Here is a 22025-nt window from a genome sequence, read left to right as displayed (position 1 = left end):
CAAAGAAAATATTTTTGCTTCTAAAATCATACTGGCAGGGGTTCATGGGGGGGTAGAAAAGTTGGAATAGTGAGGAGATATCTTCTGAAACCTGCAGCAGTAACACATTTCACTCAGCTCAGATATTTAATGCTCAATGCCATGGCTCATTTATGCCCAAGCATTGTATTTTGACACTCTACATCTCAAGGAACAATGTGATTTCAATTATACTGCTATAATGTGCTTTCAGTTACACGATGTTACAACATACTGTTTGTAAAGTTTTTCCACGGTGTCTAAAGGATCTTGTAATTCTCTCTGCCCTGGCTGGGGTGAGCTTGAAGCTGCAGCAAGCACTGTAAAGAAAAAGACTCATATCTTTATATTACTGTGCAATGTTTCAGTGTCATGGACACAAGATAAATTGAGGAAGAAAAGAGTTGTCCTTCCATTTCAGACTACAGAAAGAGCCTTCAAATCCAGGGCAGTTGACTCTCCAGCGCATTGTCAGTAGAAGGAGTTAACTCCTCTCCGTGGGAAGTATCGGCAATTAATTGCCCTCTCATGTCAAGAGCATCACCAGAACAGCAAGGGAAGGTCCATCTAGCTAAGGAGACTTAATAGGTTCATTGCTTTAGAGCTTTGCAATTTTGTTCCATTGCTGCAAATATTTTTTGTAGTTATATGTACCACAAGGACCTTCTTTAGACCACTGAGTCAAGGACCACATACGCAGGACTGATGGCCCACACCTCTCCCCACTTCCACCTACCTCGTTGCTCCCCACAAACACCTTCTATTCAATTGAACCAAGAACAGGGAATTTACTTTGCACTTTTTCATGGAGTTAAGACTCAGGCACCTGCTGACAGGCATTCAGACAGGTAGATGTTGCATTGGTTCTTCTTCCCATAAAATACATTTAGTTTTGAAACTCTAGCATATGTATCATATATTTTTCAGAAGATGGATTTCCATTCCCCAGTTTAATGTGAATTTGGTACTAGAGAGAGCTTTTAGAAACACCACTAATTTGCATATGACATGTGAGTGACATTTCACCTGCATGCTTTTTCTTTGATCTGGAGCTAAGTGGGAACACAACTTCAAGGGGATTAGGTAGATAACACAAAGGTTTATGTTATTTTTAACCTTCCAGTGAATAAAGGTGCTTGTGACCACTAACTGTGAATGCTTTGAAGAGAAACTATCCATTCAAACCTGCATGAAAACTGCTCAGTTTAATTCTTTTAACTGAACACAAACTAATCACGATAATTTTGGATGATCTGAAGACTGACCTAAAAAGAAAAAGAGAAAACCAAAAGGGAAAAAAAATCCTTTTTAATCTGAGGTAATTCACAAAACATAGTCGTTAGAAACAAAAGTGTTCTCACTGAAACAAATGTTATATCTTAGTAACTCCAAAAAATACAGCACAATAGTTTTGCAAAATAACTTGTTCTGAAACAGCCCCCTACCTGTCCCAGCATAGACACAACTCCCAGAATAAAAGTCTCTTGGGAAGCAGGGAAATTATTCTGACAAAATGTTGTTTTTATTATGAATAGAATCTGTGCAGAATGGAGAGGCATTTGAGAATTGCTTATTTCAGTCGATTACTGTGCGTAGACAAGACTTCAATGACAAATGGATTTCAAGTGGCAAATATTATTACCTTCTTTCTTTGCTCTTTTTTTTTGAGAAAAGTACTTCATGTACTTGGTAGGCACAAGGTTAAAAGAACCTTTTCAGCTACAAATATTCAAGATGTGCCTGTTGTGGCCTTATTAACAATAATTCTTTAAAATAACTGAAATGTGTAATCACATTGTGCAGCACACAGACAAAAACATACACTTAATTCTGCATTTCGAAACCAGTGGCACTGGTGTACTTTCAGGTATAAAGCTCTTGAGTGGTCCTGCTGGGTTATCAAGCATCTCCTCTATTGTTGCAGGCACCATGTCAGATCCCCATCAAATGTGCTGAGCTTCACCTCCAGACAGCAAAGCCTTTCTGCCTCCTCCAGTTTGACTTACAAGTTCTAATGGGTTGGCACTTTCTTCTCCTTTCCGGGTTAAATTACTCATGGCTGAACAATACACAGTTCTTCTTCAGCCAACTCTGGTTTAAGTATCTTCTGTCTCTCCTATCTAACAGTTAGAGACAAAAATTTTGTCCCCTGCCCCTTCATTTTGCTATGCAAAAGCACCTTTTCCGATATTAGCAATCCAATTAGTCCAATTAGCAGCTCTGCACCTGCTTCTACACAGTGTTCATCTTTTCGAACCCTCAAGTTTTGAAGTCCAAAACACGAGATATTCTCAGTGAGTTTTAGCGAGTGCTACACGCAGGTGAAATAGGAAAGCAAAAGCAATAATATAATTAAACCCTAGATAGGAGAGGATGAAGGGGAAATTAAAAAATAAAATCAGAACATAGATAAGGCAAGTTTTCTGTGGGGCCTCTGAAAAGCAAAATCTCAATGACCTGACATTGTCCCTGTCTCAATGTATTTATCCCCCTGCCCCAATCATGTATGAGTCCTGCAAATGATTTTCAAATGACAGGTGGGCAGTTAAGCACCCAGAGGGGGCATTTCATCTTCATCCTTCCTGAAATTGCCCTTCTGTTCCTCACACAAAGGCAATGGCAGGACTCGCCTGCTCCCACAAGTCACGCTTCAGCTCAACACACTTCACAGTAAATATTTTACAGGCTGCTCTCAGCGGCTGTGGGTTTGCGTTTTAACAATTAAACCTTGTTGTTGGGAGTGCACCAGTAACTTCGAGCAGAAAGAGTTTTTCCTGTGTATCTCTTTCTGATATTTTTCTGCCTGATTAATAATCACTTGTGACAAATCCTTTCGACAGCTCTGAACACCAGCCTTACTGTTGCAGGGATGCTTCATGAAAAGCCTGACTGAATGCAAATGTTAGGCTAATGCAAGGACGCCCGACAGCATCTGAGCATTTTCTTCACTGAACACCAGAGGGAGGAGGAGGAAAGGACAACTGACAGTGAACCTGAGGAAGAACAGCTTCAAGAGCCCTGAAGGAGCTTATCAGACACTGGAGCCAAATACATTTCTGTAATCGGACCAAAATAAATAGCGGCACCTTGTCCGGGGATGGTACTTCTGATAGAAGATTTGGCAGGGGTAACACGAGGTAAAGCTACAGGAGAAAGGATCCAAGTGCAGCAGCACCAAGTGCTGGGTGCATTTCAGGCAGCCCTGTCTGACAAGCTTTAAACAAACCTGACTGGTTTTGTTGCCAGAGCTGCTATTGCTGCCTGTATCCTGCTTGGCTTCTGTGCCACAACCCGTGTGCCTTTTAGTCCAGCTTTCTTCTGGATGCAAAGAAAAACACGTCTCCATGATTAACCATGGATCCAGGGCCACCAATGTCAGGACCTTGACAGAGGGAGGCAGTTCAAAGAGATTGATATAGGAAATATCTAGGAAGGTGATAGCAAATTCTCAATGTGTGGTTAGTATCTCAATTAAAAAAAAAAAAAAAAAAAGAAAAAAGAAAAAAATTAAAAAAAAAGAGAGCGATTCAGCAAGATTATCAGGGAACTATTTACTATCATATTAAAACTACACTTTTACTTCCTCATCAAATCTTTTCATTATGGCTTTAAGGCATAAGGAGGATTATTAAATGTCAGCCACAATTCAAATAATTAATGTATGGTGTTACTAGATATATATACGCTCTCCAGGAGGATTAATGATAGCTGCTATTTTATTCCAACCATATTTTCTCCATAATACATATATTAATCATGAGAACACAGTGCATTTTTAAACCTCTCTAGTACTGGAAGTCTTCAGGTAACTCACACTTTGAAAATTGGAGAATTCTCAATATATTCTGTTCTTTACTTCTTAATTTACCAAAACACAGTAAGCACTTGAAAAGAACGTATCTAAGAAAGACAGTGTTTCCTCCAGAGCTTCTATTAATTGCAGAATCAATGTCCTCGATTCCTTGAAATAGGTCTTTAAAAACAACAAACCAGACTTGTAAATTCAGGAAGCAGCTTGTCAATGGTCTGGCTTTTGTTGCTAACTTACTGCAATCAAAACACTTTAGAAAAGGCATCAGAAAAGTACTTTTATATCGAATGTCCCTTCTAGGTCTGTGTTCAGCACCTACTTGCCAGCTTAACTCTGTCTCTGCAGCGCGCCCGTCCCTGCAAGGTGCTGAGCACAAGTGTGCCTGTTTGTTCATAAAAACCACTGCGTGGGACAGGGAGCACAGCAGGGCTGTGCTCAGATCCCTGGTGCCCATGTTGGAACAGAGGGAGGGAGTGCTGACCCTCTGCTCTTGGCTTTGCACCCAACACCCAACCTGGACCTTCCCTGAAAGCTCAACAGTAGCTCCTCCTGTAATTTTGGTCTACAGACTGAGGGCATGACGCACAAGGTGAGATGTGCTACCTCAGATTAAATTGCACTTATTCTTCATAGGCAAAGTTCCTGTGGACGGCCTGACCCCCCCGGCAGATGACCCCTCATCCATGCTCCCATGTGGGCTGCAGACACACTGCCTGCAGGGTGGGTTTTCTACTTGCTGGTGGACTCTCAGCAATGCAACCAAAAATAAGCTCAGCTCCCAAATGTGTAGCAAGTAAACATGTCCAGAAGTAACATTTCAATTGCTTAGAACTTGGAGTATTTTAAATTCTCTCCTCTGTTCCCAACAGTAATCCAGGTGTAATCCTTCCACAGTGAAGAGTCATTGGATATCCGATTTTGAACACTGCAAATTACAGAACATATTGCCAGCCTCTTCCATCTCTAAAGACAGTTCAAGAAACATTCATGTTCTATTTATAAAAAATAAATTATTATGAGTATGAGACCAGGGTTTGTTATCTAAGTCAAGGTGTAGCCACACACGTAACCATGCCACCCTTTTGTGCATTAGCAGAAGACATGTGCGGTGCATGTGCACACAGCAACTATGTGCACATTTCCCCCAATGTTCCATCAAACAATAAATAATTTTAACCATCTCTGTGACCTGACAGCTGCCAACTTGGGGCAGTTCCTACATCTCGGGACATAAACCATTATCTACAGAGAAGCTTAGGAAGCAGGTCTTTCATGACACACTTTTTTTTAATTTCAAGAAAAAACATTTTAGAGCAGTTTTAACACTTACCTCCTCGCTGCACCAGCAACGTGACTTCACTTCCCTTAGGACATTCAATCAGCATATCCACCACCTGGTTGTGAGTGAGGCTCTGCACACTCTTCTTGTTGACTTCAACTATAAGATCGCCCTCCTTCAGGCCGCGGCACCGTGGGCTGTCCACGATTTGTTTCACTCTTTGGCCACCCCCGCCAGGACTGTCTGCTATAGTAAACCCAAAGCCCATAGGCCCTTTCACTATATGCACAGTTATGAGTTCAGGTTGTGTTGCTATTGAAGATGCCAAAGAGACCGTGTCATTGGGGTAACCATGGGGTCCGTTGGAAGAGACCTCAGCCGGGCTGCTGGGTCTTGCTTCCTTTGTGCCATTTACTTTCCCTGTTTTACTACTGTGGCTTGCCGGGGAGTCATAATTTTCCTGCCCGTTCACAATGATCGGCTCTTTGTCCAAAATTGCCACGGATGTAACGAGGCTTGTGTTGGGATCATCGGGATCGAAGGGCAGGGGGTAGCCTCGGCACAGTTCGAGGTCCACGCTGGCACCGATGGGGATGGACTGGAAGATTTTCACAACTTGAGCATGAGTGTGTCCCAGCACACATGTATCGTTCACGCTGACTATGACGTCCCCTGCAGAGGACACAGATATACCAAACATATTGTTTTGTGCATGTGAGGACTAGAGCCTGTGAGCTGATCCACAGCATCTACAGGTACCACTCACAGGTAAATAGTAGCATGTAAGTACCTTTGCAAGGAAAAGGAGTGGTGACACTTGGCAAGCAAGAATATTTGTACACAATGGATTCGCTGCATAAAGCCTTTATGTACATAAACGTTTTTGAAAGTGAAAATGGAATTGGCTCATGAAAAAAATTAATAGATTCAAATGATAGTATATGGCCCATTTAACAGTTATTCTGAAGCCCAGCTCTCACTATTATACGCTGTGCTACACTGACATATGATAGAAACAAAACTGAGAGCACATGAGACCTATAACAGAAGGCTCTCAAACACCAACTGCTCAAATATGGTGCCACATGTCATGCCTCAGACATACTTCAGCCTGAAATCTAGGCATTGATTAAGTTACGATTCATATTTTAACACTGGGGCTGCAACACAGGGATGTTTAATGTTGTGATGCTGCATCTGCAAGTGAGGGGTTGTGACCTCAAGTAACAGGATTTCATCATGCTGGGCCCAACCTCTGGCAAAACAAATTGGCCCTTGGTGCCTCCACACAGGGAAACTTGCCCACTCCTCCACCCGTTCCCTGGGAGTATCGTGGGAGATGAGGTGAGCAGCACAGCAGATACACAAACACGGGGTGATGCAGCCCTACAAAAGTACAGCAGCCATTGCCACAGGAGGGAGCAGTAACACGCAGCCTGAGGTGGGACCCCACAACTGCTGGCAGCAAGGGGAAAGCAGGAGCTGGCAGGGCCCCAGCTGGCTATTTTGACACCTGATGTGAAATTCCAGCACATGAAGTGCCTTGCTATAAGATTTTGAACATATCCTTCAATGTATATCTCACTTTGCTGCTTGCTGATGGGAAAGCTGAATGCCTTTTCCCAAAATGGGGATAAGGACTACAGTCCTCTATGAATTGCACATGAAAACATAAACCAAAGTAGTGGTGGTGGTTTTGATTTAAATCATCGATACCTGTTTCCATTTTGCCATCCAGCGCTGCAGGGCCATCAAGCACCAAACTTTTGATTTGAAGAAATTCATCCGGCTCATCTCCTCCAACGACGGTGAAGCCAAAACCCCTGCTGCTTTTCCTTAGCTTGGTGTGGATGAACTTCCCTTTTAACTCAGAAGGGTTTCGTGTAAAAAAAGGTTTTCCTGTGTAGGAAGTTTGGAAAATCTATAAACATGCAGGCAAGAGCGTTTGATCTGCTTTTTCTCTGTCCCTCCCCACTCTAACAAGTACACAGACAAACACAGTGGTGTGCTGGAACGGGACTGAAATTCACTTCAGCATCCTCTCACTTCCTCAATCCACCTGTCTCCTTGGATCCAATCATGCAGCAAAAGGAGTGAGCAAAACCCCTAGTGCCTGGCACTTTTTTAGCTGTGGTTGTGCACACCAAAGCCTCAAGGCTACAAAGGTGAAAACTTGCTGGTTTAAGGAATGGAATATATTAAAGCCTTGGATATGTGTCTTATGTCTGTCCTGAGGTGGTTACATCCATCCTAGGAAGGATGGGAGAGGGGCAGCACAAATGCCTCCTACAGAAGGAGACCGCTGTGAGAGTTTCTGCAGAAAAAGGAGTATAACTGTTTTTCACCACTTGGCTTTCTCCCAGCCCACCAAGCAAAAAGAAGCTCCTGAGCTGTGTGAAGACACTGCATGACCCTTTAGCACAACCCCTCACCCCACTACCGCTACCACCCTGTGGCCTCCTCTGGTGAAAAAGGGGGAGGATGCTGATGTTGTTCTTCAGACACTGTTTGAAGTCTTTTCTCTTTCCTTTTTGTTCCTTGCCTGATGTGGATGAAATGCTCTGTTGTGAAGTACGGATCAAAGAGCAGCCCGGGACCAGAGCAGCTGTTGCTGGAGGGCTGTTAGTGCTCTCCGGGAGCACGGTTAAGAGGGAACGAGGTGCTCCAAAGACAAAGGCACATACTTGTAAAGCATGTTGCACAGGCTCAGAAAGTGAAATCATGGTTGCTGTACTTCACAGGGACAACACTAAACATCTTTGCACTTTTAATTGTTTTTAATGCTTAGAGGGGAAAAGACTGTGCCACTAAGCCCTCTGGTGACAGCTCCAGGATCAGCAGCATGTATTGCAGCCAGGAGAGCTGGCGTACTTTCAAAAACCTCAGCAGCACTGCTGTGGGCCTCTGTTCAGAAAGGAGACCAGAAGGAGGGGATTTGAGACTCATAAGGCTTTGACTGGGGGTGGGGGGGTGTGGAAAGTATATTTGAAGATTATTCATGAGGGGAGAGCGTGAGGACTTCCAGTCTTCTGCCTTTGAAGGGTAGCACAGGAACAGGGTGATCCTGCACATCGTGGGCAGATGCTCTGCCCAGACCCCAAGCTGCAAAAAAGCCCTGACTATCGAGTGCAACCCAATGTGTCTCAGGTAGCAAATGCAGCTGAGAGGCAACAGTCCTGTACTGAGTTCTGGTTCAAAAGGTGAGCAGAACAAGCACAGCTTGCTGGCATCTGCCTACAAACACAGGGTGAATTTACCCTGTAGTAACAGGCTAGCAGCATCACAGGCTATATCCCACCTACTGCATTTGGGAAGGGATCACATTTTAAATGAGTATATCTACAAAACCCCAGGTAGGAGAGAGGTGTCAGGTCATAAGGAGGGTTTCTTGTGCCCACGTCCCCACCAGCAGTGCCATCAGTGGGAAAGATGGGAACCTCTGGGCATAGGACAGGCTGACAGGGAAGATGGAAATACCTGCTGCAAATGGAGAGTGAAAGAAGAGGCAACAGCATTGAGAAAGGAAGAAGAAAGAATGAAAGAGAGAAGGAATCATCAGCTGGTACCAGAACATGTCACTCAGACTGGTCCTGAGACAGAAAATGCTCTCCTAAAATGTGGCTGGCTGTTGGGAGTGAGGCTTCTGATGCCATCCCATCCCATGCGTGATGGCTCCTCTGCATCACCGTGCATGGATGCTTGGGCAGCCCTTGCTTCAGCCTCACAGCGTACAAGGCAAAGCTGACATTCACAGGTGTGTCCTCAAGGAAGACCAGTGTTTTTGGGGCACTGTAATGACATGCTCAGACCTCCCGTGTTTATTCCTTGCTGCAAATCTGGATTACTCTAACGTACTCTTCTAATACCCCTCGGGAATGTGCCTGGGGCTTTGGGTACTGTTAAATTTCACAAATCTGTTTCTGGAAGGGCTGATCTGCTGCCATCTACAGCAGGGAGCACTCCCTGGCTCTTCATGGCAGGAAAGGCAGCTCAGGACAGCAGTATCCTACACCAAGCTTGTTTTCGGAAATCATGGCTGACCTGCAGAGCATAGGAGTATTTCCCACCTCCTGGGGCCAGCCTCTCCCTGGATGGTCCCAGCTCTTATCAGGATGAGATAGATCACACAGACATCTGGCAGGATGCTCCAGTCAGATTCCCCCTCTCTCAGCTTCCTCAGCCTTTGGTTCATGCAGACCAGGGCAATGCCATGCGCTTGCTATGCAATTTAGATGTAGCCAAAGATGAAGCCTACTTACAACCACTTGTAACCAGAGAGCACTTGTATTGCAACAGGTACAAGAGGACCTCTCTGCCCCTGCTGGCAACCTGATCTGGCAATGCTTCTGCTCACACTGCAAATTCAGGAATGATTCATTCATGTCCTGTCTGGTTGGTTATTTAAGACAAGCAACTGGTCTGTGAGCAGTTGGCTATGCACAGACCACTGACACTAATAAATAAGGCCATAACAGCCCAAAGTACTTGTACACATGTACAGGTTCAAAGTGAGTTCTCAGTATTATTCCCTCCTCATGCAGAGATTCCCAGAGGAGCTTGAACTCAGGTTTTTCAGAAACATGATGTAATTTGCTCCTAACATATGGCCATGACACTTGTGCCTTTACTCTCTATTACTATAGAAAGTCAGCTCTGCAAAGTTCTCCAAACAGCAGAGGATCTCCCTGTGTTCTCCCCACCTCATACCCCCCTGCAAAGTTTCATTTGGATTCAAAGCACACAAAAAGGAAAATCCATAAAGTTGCAAGCCAGATTTGTCTGTGGCAATACCACAATCTGGCTGCTCAGGTGTAACAAATACAACCAAGATACCCTAGCTCTTCAAAACCAAGGTCCTGCCAAACAATGCCAACAACTTGTGCATATCACAGCTCCCAAATATGCTGAACAGTTTCCATGGCTCTTAAACTATTTTAACTGTTTTAGCTACCTACCTATGAATGCAGAGTTGAGGTGACATTGGCTTGAGCTCTCAAACTAAAACCATGTTGATGCATGTCTGTGTCTTAATAACAGTGCAACACGGTGAGATTTTATGCTGCTTTTTGGAAGGGAATGTTGACCTATGAGAATGGAAAGAAATCTCTGCACTAGATTATTATAAGAGCCACTTTCTAAACTCAGTAGGTTTAGGAGGTGTAGAAGCCTAATTCTTGCACATCCATACAGCTCTGTATAAAAGGGTCTCCTCCTACCTGCACTTGTATCCACCGCAGTTGCTGCTAAATCCCACCAATGTTGTACCTTATGTTTGTACCATGACTTGGAATGCTACAAATGAGTAGACACAGTCCTTTCTTGATGCAGGCAATCTCATTTGCCTCTTTAATTTGGCAACAAATGTGGTCTTGAAACAACTAGTCTCAAAATCTATGGAAGTTCAGATAAATGGGCACGTGCCCTGATGTGTAACACCAGTCACAGACATAGTCCCTTTGCTGGTGGTTGAGAGAATTTCATTCTCGGGAAAAAAAACCTTGTTCCACTTTTACAACGGGTTTAACAAGGTTGTTACCTTGCACGGGTGCTTCCCGAACTGCCTCTTGGTTGTTTGAAACATGGTTTGGAGCAGCGGGTGGTGGGAGAGATGGACACTCCTCTGTCCATTCTAGAGAGGGCAGAGAGGGAAACGTTACTCGTTTCACAACAGCGCTATGAGCTTCTACATGTACACACACTGGGAACATGGGGTTCAAGCAGAGGAGATGTGAGAAGCATGGCAAGAAAGGAAAAAAGAGTCATGTGGAGAGGGAATAAAATGAATGAGACATCCAAAAAAAACAGTCCTGGAGGACCCTCTATGTTCAGGTCTATTGATCCATCTGCTGGGACATCCTAATTCACACTCAAACATGGGACTTGATTTATATCTAGGTGGTCCTGACATTTATATGAAATCTATTCCCCATGGCAGCCATAGTAGAAGAGCTGATGTTGTGGGAAATGGGTCTGCAGGAGGAATGCTGAAGCCTGAATTATTTTCCCCTCAGATAATAGCTGCTGTTGAATAACTTGGTGCAAAAGCTACAACCCAAATGCCACAGGCCCCTCACCGCAGAAATAAGAAAAACAAGAAAACAAAACACATAAAACAAGAAAAATCCACATAAAAAGGCTGAAAAAAAATAGAAAATAAAAAAGTGTTTAAAATAATTAAATCACTTCAGATGTTAGAGCTGGGCAACAACCAAAGGCCTTGGGTTAAGAATTCTCTCAGGCAGAGGGGTTTCTCCAATGCATGTGTAAAGGCGAACTTCTCATCCCTTCCATAGCCTATGAGTCCCAGTGCAGACTGCAACAACACCAGCTACAGTGAGTAACTTGATGGAGAAGACTAAAGAGGAAAACACCTGTTTTAATTGCTTCTAGGAAGGCTAGAAACTGTCCAGAAATAAAGAACATTACAAGAAAAACCTCTCCCCTTTAACAGGGCTGAAAACTGCTATGTTTAAGTGGTTATATGGTTTAGATTTTCTCTTTTGCTGCATCTTACGTGAGGGTGCATGCAACCTTTCCTGTGTGCGTCATTTTGCCTATAAATGTTAAGGCCATAGAAAGAGGACAAATACATTGGCATGGTGCTGCCAAGGTGAGGGAGGGCATGTTCCCTCATGAAAACCCCAATCATCAGGCCCTCCATGGTTCCAACCTTCTGGTGGCTGTTGCTGTTGCTCAAGCTGCTTCTTCCGCTTTGCTTCAAGAACTGGGTTTTCATACTGTGTCTTCCGGTTGATGTGGCTGGAGATGAAAGAGAGCAATAAATTAGGAAACCCTTTATGTGACAAGCAGGAATGACGGCCAGCTATGAAACTGCTCTGGGGAAAGGAGTAAAATACCAAACAAACCCAACAGCAGTGTGCATGGAGCAAGGCTCACCTTGTCATGCCTAAAAGAATATTCAGGAAAACAAGTAGATTCCAGTATTGATATGATGTGTTGAGTAGGAATGGTTAATTCCTACAAACACATTAAAATTAAAAAAAAAGACCAAAACAAAAACCAACAACTGGTAACATCTGTCAGTTATCTGATCAATGCACACTAAAAGGGCATCTTAAAAATAACAGTGCAGATGCAGGCTATGAGCTGAAAATCTGGGCTCCAAATGGATCAAAATATACCCAGAATTAGCCACCAGAAGATACTCCCAGTGGAAAGCAGTGTTTGATGAAATTACAGCTGTCCGTCTCGGCAGCTTTTGACCTGTATGGGATATTTGGAGCTAACACCTCTTACCAATCTCAAGAAAAGGAAAAAAAAGGCAGTCCAGGTCCAAACATGACAGACAAGCCATGCACTCTGCAGAGGATTAACCATCCTATAAAAGCAAAGGATGGTCACCGGTCACCAGCCACAGGTGACAGGGCGGTGGCACCAATCGAAAACCAACGAGTTAATGAGTTCTGTAAACGATTTCCAATTTCAAGGTATCTTCAGAAAGTCAAGAAAAAAATGATAACTGCTTTAAAAATTATCTAAACTTTTTCATGATACCATTGTTTCAATAAAATTATTATGTAATAATAGAGTGCCTGAATTGGAAGGGACAGAGACAAACGCTCAAATTATAACCATCTTGCTAGATTATAGATAGCAAGTAAAATAAACTTATGTCTCATTGCTGTTAGTTTTCTATTTAATTTCATCACTAAGGAGTGCCACAAAACCAGCAGACATGTATATATAAAGTGACAGAAAAAAATGCTATAAAGACCTCTTGGCATGGCATTTAATAGCTGAAAAATATTCTTGATGTCTTTGGTAAATAAATGTCAAGCCTTAATTACACAGTTTGCTAACCTTGTTTCCCTAGGCACAGATGGCAGGGACAGAAATGAGCCAAAGCAGAGAGAAGCTGTATTCCATGTCTATTCTGAGGGCTATCATAAGCCATCCTACTAGACAGGAGTATACACATAATTAAAAATTCATTTTATGGGGTCAGTGATGAAACAAAACTCAGATGTCTGGTTTCCCAAGGGAGCAATCTGACATCTAGATCAAGAAGAAGTTGTTTTAATTCCAGGGAGAATCCCATTAGACCTGTAATTCTATTCACAACAGCCTGATGCAAGAACCTCTGCCAGGGCTGTTCGGTCACACTGGCTCATCCATTCCTCCTTTTGAGTGTTTTCTGATTTGTAACCAAATTGGTGGTCTTCTTTGCACCCTCATATTTAGACCATAGCACTATACAAAGGGGATGGAGATCAGTTAATTGCATGCTTGTTAATGTTCTCTGGATAAAAGCATTTTGTGATGTGCTGGGGCTCCTGCACACCCAAACCCAGGGGTGCTCTGTATCCTCCTGAGCCCACCCTAACCCCAGGGTGCTGCTGTCAGAGCCCACCAGGCGATGGGGAATGGCAGGGCAGGGTTTGCTCTCCCAGCCCCTGTGGCATCCCCCACCATGTACAGGGGCCAGCGTGTTCTCCTCCTTGGTATGAGAAGCTACCAGAAAAGCCTTCTGCCCAACAGGCACACCAGAATCGGCACTTACTCTACATAGTAGACACCATATATGGGATCCTCAATTTTCTCCCAACCAGCAGGCAACTCTGCAAATAGAAAAAGCATTACTGAAGACTCCAGTTTGTTTTTTTTTCTGACAGATAGCTGCCCCTGCTCAGCATGCAAAACTCATCAGTAACTCAGAAATCACTTTGAAAACTTCAGAATGATCACAGCCTCCTTTTAAAGGCTGGCATAGCACGGCACCAACATCATAGCCTGTCCCACCAGTGCTGGATTAGCAAATCAGTGGGAAGGTGTCTATGCCAGCCAATTTTAGATTTGCTTTTTACATTAAACAAATGATCAACAAATTTCTTTTCTTGGAGTGCCTCAATTTCCCTCCTGGTTTGACCACCATGGGCAGAGTGGCCCTGGACGGAGGCACTGCAGTGGGAGTTGATGCAACAGGCCAGCAGCATTTTAATACCAACAGGAGCAGCCCTGCAGAGAAGGACTTGGGGATACTGGTACTGGAAACACTGGCCCAGGTTGCGCAGAGAGGTGGTGGATGCTCCTTCCCTGGAGACATTCAACGCCAGGCTGGACGGGGCTCTGAGCAACCTGAGCTGGGTGAAGCTGTCCCTGCTCATGGCAGGTGGGTGGACTAGGTGACCTTTGAAGGTCCCTTCCAACCCAAACTATTCTATGATTCTATGATAAAATGGGTGAGATTATGGCAGCAACTGTAGCACACTAACAGAGAGACCACTTGCACCTCCTGTGCCAGGATTGAGCTTCTTATGCTTACCACTCCTGAAAAAGTGGGGTGTCTTTACTCCTTTCTTAGGGATTTACACTGCATTGCTCAGTCACAATCTCAACGCAAAAGCACATCTTGAAACTGGACAAAATGAATTTAATGTACACGCCTGGCATATGGAATCCACCCAAGTGGGGCTGGCACACACAGATGTATTTCAAAGCATAGCACTTAATGTAAAAACACATGTTGCCATAATCACATGTAACAAAGATTTCCTTTTTTAAATTAGCATAATTAACAAAAAACAGTTCTGAAGATGAAATTAACATTTGGAAATGTATCCACTTTTGTTCCTGTTGGTTTTCTAGACTGCACATGGTACTTTAACTATAATTAACAAATGTAATAAAATCACTTCAGCATCCAACTGAGGGTTATTAAAGCTGTATGTATTACTTAAGGGCCTGATCCTTGTCCCACTCATTCAAACACAATGTTCCTGTTGGCTGTGGGTACTGAAATAATCATCCTATTAACAATACAGAGTGGCGTGTTTGTGCAAGACTGTGAATCAACTCTAAAGAGGGCTCCACCATGCTATGGACTGTGCAAGTGTGGTTCCACAGAGAATGTACATTCATTTAAATGAAAAAAAAAAAACAAACCACAAAAAAGATACCGTCAGATAACACAAATTCAAATACTCCATGCAAAATAATTCTTCAAAATTTATCACTAAATTGACAAGACTGATAGTAAATAATCTGTTTGTTTATTATTAAATGCAAAGATTTTTTATTACTATTAATGGCATCAGTTGCTGAGCACTGGCAATCTACAATGGCCCATTGTTTAGAATAAATGTAACTGTCTAGTTCTGCATTTATAGACTTCAGCTATGTTGCCATAAGGATAGAAATATCTCCAGACTGAGGATGAACAGAATCTATACAAACACACATGGACTAATTACTCAAAGTTTATGTTTGTGTTCAGAATTGGCTGGAGATCAGAGAAAATCCATTTTCATGGGTTTTGCTCCACATGTCCCTTAGTTGCAGATATAAGGCAGGTTTTCCATCCTTATAACTATTTTATCCTTATTGGGTTTAACATCTTTGGATTCCTTGAGACATAAGCAATTAAATGCAAGCCAGTGCTAACTTTTGGGCATGAAAATACTCCACAATTTTATCAACAGACTGATCTGAAATGAACTCTTCGGAAACAGATATTCCTTTCACAACGTGCAAATGTGTGTCAGAGAAAGTTAAAAAGTTAAAGGCCAAACTTGAAAGTCTTTTTGCAAAGGCAACTCTCACGTTCGCAAAGGAGTCCCATATGGTGAAAACACTGTGGGACTGGCTTAAAGAGTTTCAGTGCAATTAAATTAAGACCTAGCACGCAAACAGGAAAAATCACACGTTGTGGCAGCCACCTAATTCTTTGCACTATGGTGAAAGTAGAATGGTAAAGAGACCGAGCTGGGGGCAGAAGAAAAACAAAAAGTGAATGAGGGAAGGGCGAAGTAATGCACAAATGCCTTAAAACGAGTTTTTGACTTCTTTTCCCACTAAATATCTTCTGTCTATTTTGGACTATTAAGTGTTTTCTATTTTTAAAGTTTAAACTTTATTTTTTTTTTTGCTTTTATTCTGTTCACAAAATGTTTTGGCATTACACTTTTTTTTCAATTATTTTCTTTTAAAGAGCTTTCACAGGTCAGAAAACCAGCACTTTCCTTAACCCCAAAAATGGTATCGTGCCAGAATCTTTCCAGTTCTCTATCTCTGCAGCTTTCCATTTGAGGAGCACATCTCTGTGTTTTCAGAAGTAACAACGCACAAAACTGCAGCTTTCAACACATTACTCATTGACTACATAGATGTGCTTTCTGACTTCTAAAAGCCTCTGAAAGATCTCTAAAACATAGCCATGTTTCACAGTCAAACTTTTTAACGGCTTTATATTATTCATCTCCCTTCTCTACCTCTCCTGCCAGACTAAAGATGACCGAGAGCATCCGATTTTATTACAAATACAAGATTTCCAAGAATATTTTGCATCCTTAGGAGCCTGAGTGAGCCATACAGTTTTTCTCTTGGTGCACCCATGCAGCACTCCGCAACCTCAGAACATTTGTCAGCAGGTAAATTCAGTGGAAAAATATCCAGTTTTACATTTTTAAATCTAGGGTAAATACATGGATTCCTACTGAGATGCCCCTGCTTAGTATGCCCAATTCTACTTTCAATTTTTGTGTCCTTTTGTAAAACTTTCCGTTAAAAATAAGTGACTTATTGCTCCATATTCAGCCTCCATCTTTTGAAAATAAGTAGTTGTGCAAGTGCTTCAAGTTTTAATTTTCTCATATTTAGAACAGAAACTGTTGACAAGCTCAGCTGCTAAATATCTGGTGCCAACCAGTTTGTATTAATTACGAGTAATGTTAGTGAATAGGCCACATGTTTTCATGCCTCCTCCCTAACGCTGCTGTAGCCAACCAAGGGATCTGAAAAGGTCTTTCTTTACACTGCAACATTTGCAAATCTCAACAGTATATTAATGGGCTATGAGCTCAATAAAGCTTATCTGCATTAAAACAAGGCATATATCTCATGATGTTTGAGCAAAACACTTGTGTATGTAAGTACCTGCAGAACTAGGATCAGGCTTATCAATTAATGAGTTTCCCTGCATCTATTTTTTCAGCTCTTCTCTTGCACTAGATCCTGATATCACACTGAAAAAAGGGAATATTTCCATTTCATTAGTGCCTCTAAATTTGCCTTTTCCCCCCCACCCCTTTCACCCTTTGTGAAGACTGTCCTGAGAAATCTTAGCAGGTTGTTGGTGTGCATCCACCTACTTCTGTTACTCAGTCTGCTGCTGATTATTTGTATGAGCTGAGCATAATGCTAATGTACCACTACAGTGACTGCATTTTTCTTACAATTGTCATCTCTTTCAAATGCCTGCACTAAAAGAAGTTAGGTCTCCAACATTATTCCAGGCATATTATCCAGAAGATCAGTTCCTGGAGTAGTGCTAAAAGTCCACTCAATAGCTGCTGGCTGCTGAGGCCGTATCAATCACACAGAAGCAGAATACACTTACTTGCAAGTCATTACAGAAACCAGAGGTTAATTCTCTGGTAATACAATCCTCCAGTACGCAGAACTATAAACTGTAAATACAGTCCTTTTTAAAAGCAATAACAGACCTAGTGGAAATAAAATCCTATGCAATCTTTTATGCCTTTCAGCTTTCCAAATGCACTAGAGCATAGCTGAACAGAAATAACAACTACCTCCACCATCAGTATAAACAGAATGAGCACCACTGAGATTAGATATCAAGACAGCATTCTTCACAAAAAGATGCAGAAATAAAAGTGTAGCACATCATTGAAAATCATCTGTTTATAAAATCACCTACTGAGGGAAAATTTTCAGCTGTTTCATTCACAAGCTCAGCAGAAGCATCCTATGCAATACTTAAACTTTCTGAATCACTCTTCTCTTCTCTGGGAAATGTCTTTAGCCCCAGTGAAAAAGCATCACTAGCTACTCTATTTCAGCTTTGGCATCTATAAGCTTTTTCTGGAGCCAGTGATGCCAATGGGAAACCCCCTGATTTCAGCAGGATCCAGGAGGAAGCAACGTTGAATAAACCTTGCAAGATTAAGGCCCTCCCGCTTTCTACAAACTCTGAATCAGTAAGAAAAACACTGTAGATTTGAAACCAGGGGAGGATTAATGCTTTGTATGCTAGAGAGGTTTCGCTAATAAATTAGACTTGTTGAAATAAAGAAACTGAAAGATGCAAAATGATACAAAAGAGAAAGTAAGTAAAAGCTTGAAACAGTGCAATTGAAATCAAACATCAAAATGAGAGATGGATGATTTACCTAGTTCACTGTCCAGTTCCTCCGTGTGTACCCCTTCTTCTCCAAGGGAAGAGCAGTAAATGAGACAGAAAAAATTAAAAGAAAATTTCAGATACCAGCACCAAGCAAGAAAATCCCTACAGTAAACAGCAGAACTGGCACTAATTATCTACAGACGATGCCCAAGATTTCAATTTATTGCACTTTAGTGATCTGAATATTGATGGATCTGATGTAGATAACGAAATAACTGTTTCTTGCATTCTCAAAGTATCTGTATCAATTTACTACTTGCATGCCACAGTTTGGTATGGCCAAGTAATACATTTGTGTTGTTCTCACTGTAATGAAGCTTTCTCCCTCAGATCTGCACGGTCCGACCTTCGCAATACGTTCTTTCGACACATGGATCCATCAGAAGGTTAGACCTGAATACTAATGAAGAAATCTGAGAGGAAAACCTTGCATCTAAATAAGAACTAACGTAGCAAGGTTTTCAAGAAAGTACCTAAATTTATGTGCATACAAGGTCCAATTGACTTCGCCATAACCACTCAGATGATTTAACACAGACACGAAGTGAAGCGCCTTGTTTAGCTGGAGGCACAGGCCCCCACTGAAGTCCAGATGTACTGGTGAAGCATATACAGGAATGCACCAGTGCAGCAGGGCACCTAGGACAAAGATCACATAATTTTTCAAACACACAAAGCCATCAATATTCACTGTTGCTCAATTTATCATTATCTGCTCCATATTCATAAGTTAACAGTGACACAAATGATTAAAGTATTGCTTAGCCTATAAATAACAATAATGCAGTCTGAAAATGAAAGATTATGACAAAACCAGAACAAAGATGGTAAAAACAATCTTGGACCTAATACAGTAAAGTATAAACCACATAAATGAATGATAGAAGCAAACAGAAGATGTAGTTTCACAGTATTTCTTTTGAAAATTTGGACACCTAAAAAACCAGTTCCATGACCTGTTCACAATATATTCTACCAAAAAAGTTGTTAAGGACCATTAGCATGAAATATGAATTGCAATTTCCTTTGATAGCCTAAACAACTGCAAACAACCAAAAACATGATAGGAACATGTATCCTGATGAAGAAATAACACAAGGCAACTGCACCCAAACAAATCTGAAATGACATCTAACATTCATAACAACCACAAACAGGATGGGATCGAGCCTGAAAACTCAAGTGCGCACACACGGCCCAAAGAAAACAGAGGAAGAGTCCCACTGACTGCAGTGGAAATACTCCCAACAGTGCCCCTTGCCAAAAACGTCCAGCAACTATAATGCAGTAAAAATAGCCTTCTCTCTTCTTTGTACTCACACTGTTTTCTAAAATACAATTATTTTTATCTGCAAAGCAAGATCAGGGCAGCCAAGCAAAACAGTGCGGTGCACAGCTGTAGCTATGAAGCAATTGATTTAACTACTGAATGTTAAAAATATTCATTAATGAGCAACTTGGTGAATGAAGTGAAGAGGTGTGGGGGAAGATGAAATTAGCTGATATTAAGGACCTGATAAACAAAAATGCCACTACTCTGTAAAATTATCAACTTGATCAAATACAAAAAATTACCCAACTGTATGTTTCTAATTCCAATTACATAAATTACCCCAAGGCTTGTTTTAGAACTGCTAACAGTACATGAGGTTTGAAAGACTCCCTTCTGCAAGGAGGCTTATGGCTGTTTGATGGAGGAGCTCAGCCACCCTCTCTTGCCTCATCCTGCTGCTGCTCCGTGCCCTGGCCCAGAGCACAGTGACCCTCATTGGCATCACCGGGGCTATCGGCATAGTGGGAGTCTTGCTGGTAGTGAAAGCCAAGTTGTGTTTTAGGGATAACTAGCCTCTTCTGAAAGAGGAAAGCTTGTGCTGAGGCTTAGCAACCCCCTCTCTAAACTGCCAGCAATACTTAACTGCAAGGAGGAGGGAGCTTTGCCTGCACACACTATTATTTAATTTCCTTCCAGTTTTGATTACCCACTGACATATCCATTTTTAGGCGCAGAGCAAGGCCTTCATTAATCCAGCTCCCCCTGCTCACTCCTTGACAGATGATGCTAGTTGCTAGGGATCTGAAGCAGGCATCAGCTCGGTGTGCTTCGGATTTTGCCCGGTCTTTACACATCCTTGCGGGCTGGGATATGCTGCATTATGCACTAGGAAGCTGGTGAGCTGCTTCATCATGGCAGCAAAAGCTGCACAGGAAAATTCTCACATCCTGCAAAATCTCACACGCAAAAGGAAGCGGAGGTTGAAAAACTGCATGCGCAAAAATAGTAACAGCAGTTTTGGAGCCCCGGTTTGAACCTACCAGTAAAAGGGGATTGAGTCGGTTGTTTTGCAAAATACTAAAACCACAGTTCTTATTGAGCTGACTCACACCAGTAGGATGTTAATTGTATTACAAAAACTAATTTTACAGCACCAACACTGACAAATAAACCCTTCCATTTTTAAGATATGTCTAGCATTATAGCATTGTGCTAGCCAAAATTACACATTAGAATACCATCACATTTCCTGGTCAGTAGACCAAAATTTACACACAGGTTTTCCCAAACATTTAAGTTATTTTCATCACGGTTCCCTTTTTCTTTCAGCATCTCCTAAAGGATGCAGCGAATGAACCTCTTTTAACAGTCCTGCATTTGGCTGCTATAAATTGGACAGTGGCTTGCATTTCCAACATCTCAAGGAATACAAAATTACATCAGTGTACATTTTCTGTGGCAAAAACGTACACTTTCAAATGGAATTTGTTTTCAGCAATCATAACACTAAGTGGACTGTCAGAATTTAACTGCAGAAGTGAAGCAACTGAGTTATTTCTGCTCAGACAAGGAAACAACAACATAACTCTTTCAATTCATGTAAATCGGGTGGTTGATGTTTAACAGAGCAAACAGAGACTCAGTCGCTTTCCTCCTACACAGCCATCCAAGGAACAAACATGTTAGAAAGCTTTGAGTCTTGTTCAGCATCAGTGACTATTCAAATGCATTTGCAGAAACAGAGGTCTCTAACTTTTAGCACCTCTTTGATCTTTATTAAATGATCTGCCATCTCAGTGGCTATCTTACATACACAGTGACTTTACAACAACATAATGGATATTGTCTCTGTGCCCTTACTAATAAACCTTTTTTATTATTATTAAGTATTTCTAACACAGATTATTGGAAAGGGGAAAAGGAAAGGAAGAAAGCCACCTAGAAATGGACCCAACACATTATTATTTCAATACTTGCAGTCTCTTACCATCATCTTCACATTCTTCTAGAGGCTTCTGCTGTTTGTTCAGGCACCGTGGATCTAGCCAAGATGTTGTTTTTGTGTTATGGCTGGAAACCAAAAATGGAAATATGACCTTTGTTAATAAAGCGGAGCTGAAATATCAGTGACATAAAAGTATATATCCTCGTTACCATTCAACGGACCTGAAGGCATACTTTGGCTTCAGAAGAAACATTACATTTTGATGTTTTGCAAATCACAAGAATCTTGGAATTGAAAACACAAAGGTGAGAAGTGAAAATATACAGAACAACATTCCTGACTGGAAGGATGCATGTGAAAGCTGCAATATTATAATATTAATTTCCAAACTTCTGCTTTTGGTGGTTTGTTTCTTAATTCCAGGACCTGTGTCTGTGTCATTTGCCTCCTGAAGAAAAGACAGAATTTTCCCTTTGTTCCTAAACCATGCAGTGATCTTTGTTCCTGCAAAAGACCTCTGACATTTGTCCAGGTTTG

At 41.9% G+C, this 22025-nt stretch overlaps 1 protein-coding gene across 40 annotated transcripts in view; it reads right to left on the bottom strand.

Moving 5' to 3' along the window:
- Positions 1–22025, bottom strand: part of MAGI1 (membrane associated guanylate kinase, WW and PDZ domain containing 1) — a 342732-nt gene that overhangs the window by 49983 nt on the left and 270724 nt on the right. For 16 of the 40 annotated variants that reach the window (XM_065075499.1, XM_065075485.1, XM_065075494.1 and 13 more), the window contains 7 exons: positions 21531–21613; positions 18257–18295; positions 13630–13687; positions 11779–11867; positions 10645–10737; positions 6825–7007; positions 5160–5780 (listed from right to left, as the gene is read on the bottom strand). In XM_065075499.1, coding sequence (XP_064931571.1) covers positions 5160–5780; positions 6825–7007; positions 10645–10737; positions 11779–11867; positions 13630–13687; positions 18257–18295; positions 21531–21613 — 1166 coding nt within the window. The remainder of the gene's footprint in view (positions 1–5159; positions 5781–6824; positions 7008–10644; positions 10738–11778; positions 11868–13629; positions 13688–18256; positions 18296–21530; positions 21614–22025) is intronic. The other 24 variants (XM_065075516.1, XM_065075519.1, XM_065075478.1 and 21 more) reach the window with 5 other exon arrangements.

Source organism: Columba livia, chromosome 10, assembly GCF_036013475.1.
Source record: "Columba livia isolate bColLiv1 breed racing homer chromosome 10, bColLiv1.pat.W.v2, whole genome shotgun sequence".
In the NCBI taxonomy this organism is placed as follows: Eukaryota; Metazoa; Chordata; class Aves; order Columbiformes; family Columbidae; genus Columba; species Columba livia.
Note: the sequence above shows the minus strand (reverse complement) of the source record. Positions and strands in the feature narration are given on the sequence as shown.